The sequence below is a fragment of the Podarcis gaigeae genome (genome assembly GCF_964106915.1).
Source record: "Podarcis gaigeae genome assembly, chromosome: W".
In the NCBI taxonomy this organism is placed as follows: domain Eukaryota; kingdom Metazoa; phylum Chordata; class Lepidosauria; order Squamata; family Lacertidae; genus Podarcis; species Podarcis gaigeae.
In genome coordinates this window covers 7,754,471-7,758,659 of record NC_139695.1, presented here as the reverse complement: position 1 = coordinate 7,758,659, position 4,189 = coordinate 7,754,471, and the positions used below count along the sequence as shown (strand labels likewise).

Genomic DNA, 4,189 nt, shown 5'->3' with positions numbered 1-4,189 from the left:
TGACATCCTGGAGAGCAAAGTCAAATGGGCCTTAGAAAGCACTGCTAATAACAAGGCCAGTGGAGGTGATGATATTCCAGCTGAACTATTAAATTTTGTTAAAGAAGATGCTGTTAAGGTGCTACACTCAATATGCCAGCAAGTTTGGAAAACTCAGCAGTGGCCAGAGGATTGGAGAAGATCAGTCTACCTCCTTTAGAGGAAAAGGCCTTGAGGGGAGGACCTGTTGCCTCCACAATCCTTCCTAAACATGCATAAGCTGAGAGGCAATTGTCCGGCAAATGTGGTGCTGTGGGGAGGCAGGAACATTTTCCTGCAGTCAAGTATTTTCTAAGTTCCTTTCCCGAAATGTCCCCAAACAGTTCTGAAGCCTCTCTAAAATCAGAAGTCTTTTCTTCTCTCCGGAATTCTGGGATTTGAGGATAACTTCATGGAGAAGGAAAGAAACCTGCAGAATCAGCAAATGAGTGCCCGCCGGGAGCCTCCACCCCCACCGCTGCCACCAAGCAGGCTGTAAGTTGCCTTAGAGGTGTACTGTGCCCTCCCGCCTCCTTGGTTTTAAGGACTACTTGAGTTCTGTTCTCATCTCCCTGAGGCGTATCCGTGACAAGGAGAGCATGAGCAAGAAGCAACCCCAATGACCCACACTATGCGCCAGCTCTTTGTGCCTTCCACACATACGGAGTCCGGACAGAGAGAGGGACTCATCCAGCACGTCCTCTCCAAGAGAGAGAAGGAATATGTCAACACCCAGAATTTCAGGTCAGATCATGCAAAAGTGCAAACACCATGCAAACACCAGTGGAACCTGTATCATAGTTGGGGTTGGAGAAAGCGACATCTACATGACAGCTTTATTGTTGGGTGCCAGGCAAAGTCTGTCCTGTTCCCTCAGGACACATGGGTGGGTAATTGAAAGTATTAGTTGTGGTGGGCAATTTTCCTTGGTGCCACATACTGAACCGTGGCTTCATATTATGAGCAGGACAGCAGCCTCTCCTCCAGGTTTGCACACTTCTCCCCCACCCCAAGCCTATTGGGAAGCTTCCACTTGGATTTTAAATTAACCACAGTTTGGTGTGTCCAGATCCTATGGTGGTTAATTTTACCAGCTTTGTAAACCCATGGTTGGAAGTTGGCTTGTTTCAATGAGCCATGGTTCAAATTAAGCGGTTTGTGCAGCTTCAGACATTGTGACAAGATGCAGTTAATCCAAAACTGAAGCAAAACCTTTGGAACTCCTCCTAAAAGCTGTGCTGGAGGACAGGGAGGTGTGACCCACCCCCCAAAAAACTTGGTGTGGGTCATCCTTATAATGCTAAGATTACTACTTCAGTCAAAGTTTTTGCTTTGGTTATTTCCTTGTACCGTTAGTAGTACCCTGTGGCCATTTGTTTTTAATGTCTGCTTTTATGATATGTTTATCAGTATGTGGTTAGCAGCTTCAGATCTTACTGTTTTACAGAGGCTGTTTAGCTTGCTCTTTTTACCCCTTTACTAGACAGGCTGTATTTCTGTGCTGTTTTCAGAGTGGGGAATGCCCATTCCTTCATGGCCAGCATGGAAACACAGAAGGCTAGCCATTTAGGAGGTTTGCAACGCAGACAAGGGTGTTACGGGGTAATCTTCTAGCAAACAAGCTTGGCACAGCAGATCTGAGAGGTGGTTTTCTGCTCCCGGAAAGCCAGCCTGGAAACCAGGTTGCCAGGTGAAGGAAGAATGGAGAGATCAACCAACTCACTTGCCTTCAAAGAATTTCTGGTTGCCTGTGGCTACTGGGATAGTGCTTAAATATCAGGCTGGCTGACACATCTTAAAAAATACAAGGAAAAGGCTTTTTTCTTTCATTAGCAAAGCTCATTTGGGGCCCAGAATAGCTAAGTTGAGGAAGAAGTGGCTGGTATTACTTGTTTGTTCTTGGTCCTGATCTTGCCTACCCTTGTAATCCTACCTGCCACACACTCCTGTTGTCTTTGCATATTTAACCAGCACGTTTGTTCAGATTGGAGTCCTATTCCTGCAGTTCCACATCCTTCTCTTCCTTGCAGGATTTTCGTGGGGACATGGAATGTGAATGGGCAGTCTCCAGACAGTGGATTGGAACCTTGGCTGAACTGTGACCCTGAACCCCCAGATATCTACTGCATTGGGTGAGCAGACATAATAGCTTTTCAGAGAGCCCTCTCTCAGAGTCTTTGTTTCCACACAGCTACTTTCTAAATTGAGGTCCTGTTGTGTGAAGACTTTCACTTTCAACTTGGAACAAAATAGGAGAATCCTGAGGATTTGTATCTTTTAGCCAGGAAGCAATGTTCTGCCATAATGAATGTGGCAGTGCCATCATTTCACCCTGTGGGCAGTGGATTACAGCAGCATCAAAGATAGCCAGAGGCCTAGGAGGCTCTGGGGGAAGGATGGCCTCAGTGCTAGGGATGTGTATTGTGTCTGATGGCACTTTGGCATTAGGTTCCAGGAGCTGGACCTGAGCACAGAGGCTTTCTTCTACTTGGACTCGACAAAGGAGCAAGAGTGGCTGACAGCTGTGAAAAAGGCTTTGCATTCCAAATCCAAGTACAAGAAAGTAAGTCCAACCCCACCCATTTCTTCAGCAGCCAGACAGCTGTCAGGAGCTGGAGTGAGGAGGAGAAGGAGGAGGATTAGGTCAGCAATAAAAAACACCTGGTGTCAGTGGTGTTTTATTCCAAAGAAGCCAAAATTCTTTATTCAAAGAAACCAAAACCGTGCAGGCCTAGTGATCACAGAAACCTTTCCCAACAGGTCTTGGCCCAGTGAGGTAGTTGTGAAGGCTGAAGGTTGCTACCCTCCCACCACTCTCTTAAGTCTCCTCCTCCCCCTGGGCCTTCCCAAGCAACCTGAGACTCTGACACCTTGACTGTCTTTGCTCCATCCTCTTAATTTCTCTGTGTTCTGGGAGACCAGCAGGGAGGGCAGCTGATCGCAGCAGGATGGGGAGACCCCCTGGCTTCTTCAGCAGCCTGCCTGATCTCTGCCTCTTGACCCCCGCCTCCAGCCTCCACTTCTGCCTCTGATTCTGGACTGCTGTTTGCCACAGAATCTTCCTGCCCTCTTGCCTCTTCAGTTTCCAACACCTCTTCTTGCTCACAGTCTGCTCCCTCTTCTCCCTCTGACGACTCAGCGTCATCGTCCCCCCACCAGTTCCCTGGCTCTGAGCCTTCTTCCCTTGGGGGATCCCCAGTTGGCGCCACCTGCCACTCCTATCTGCATCCAGCCAGCCCATGACAGCAAGCAATGAACAAAGCTGGTAGACATCCCAGTACCTTGCATCTTCTAGGTGCAGCTGGTGCGTCTAGTCGGAATGATGTTGCTCATCTTTGTCAAGAAGGACCAGCTCAGCCGCATCAAGGAAGTGATGAGGGAAACAGTGGGCACAGGCATCATTGGGAAGATGGTGAGTAGACCCTGACAGCAGAATTCCCTACGTCTATCTTTCTATCTGTCTATCTGTTTTTCTAATCTCTGCCAACCAGTTTCCCCCTCTTTCCTGCTTGCTCACTAACAGCCATCTTTGCTCCACCCCTGCAGGGTAATAAGGGGTGTGTGGCCGTGAGGTTTGTCTTCAACAATACCAGCTTCTGCATTGTCAATTCCCACCTTGCTGCCCACGTGGAAGACTTTGAGCGCCGAAACCAGGATTACAAGGATATCTGTGCCCAGATGAGATTCCTGCCCCCTGACCAGGGTCTGCCGCAGCTGACAATCACGAGTGCGTTTCGAGGGCTTGGAGGGAGAGAGCCTTGACTGATGTAACTTGTTGGTCTCCGCTATCTGGAGAAGCAAATTGAGTCACGTTTCTGTAACTTTCCTGCCTGTGTGTAGCTCAAGGGTAGGCAGCATAGTGCTCTCCAAATGTTGATAGACCAAAATTCCCATAATTGTTAAGAATTGGCCTTGCTGACTGGGGTTCATGAGAATTCCACTTCAGCAACACCAGGAGGGTGCAGTGTCGGCAATCCCTGCTGCTGCAGCTGCACCACTAAGGTTTCTACTAGAGCAGCCAGAAGTGCCCAGCATTGTAGGCTCCTGCTTCATTCAGGGCAGACAGATACTAAACATCTGTGGAAGCGAGTGCTGGGCTTCATTCATTAATTCATTAATTGTGGGGATTTCTTCCCCAAAGTGGCTTATTTAAAATAATAATCAGAAATGC

The 4,189-nt window shown here is 48.3% G+C and overlaps 1 protein-coding gene across 1 annotated transcript; it reads left to right on the top strand.

The window, feature by feature from the left end:
- Window positions 1-403: 403 nt before the first annotated feature.
- On the top strand, window positions 404-3,780 carry LOC310836038 (inositol polyphosphate 5-phosphatase OCRL-like; the record flags this gene model as incomplete). Its single annotated transcript, XM_083720975.1, has 6 exons — window positions 404-513; window positions 596-762; window positions 2,049-2,150; window positions 2,467-2,581; window positions 3,314-3,430; window positions 3,565-3,780. Exons 2-6 carry the CDS (start codon window positions 638-640, stop codon window positions 3,778-3,780), a joined length of 675 nt encoding a protein of 224 aa, XP_083577101.1. The 5' UTR covers window positions 404-513; window positions 596-637.
- Between the last annotated feature and the right edge of the window lie 409 nt (window positions 3,781-4,189).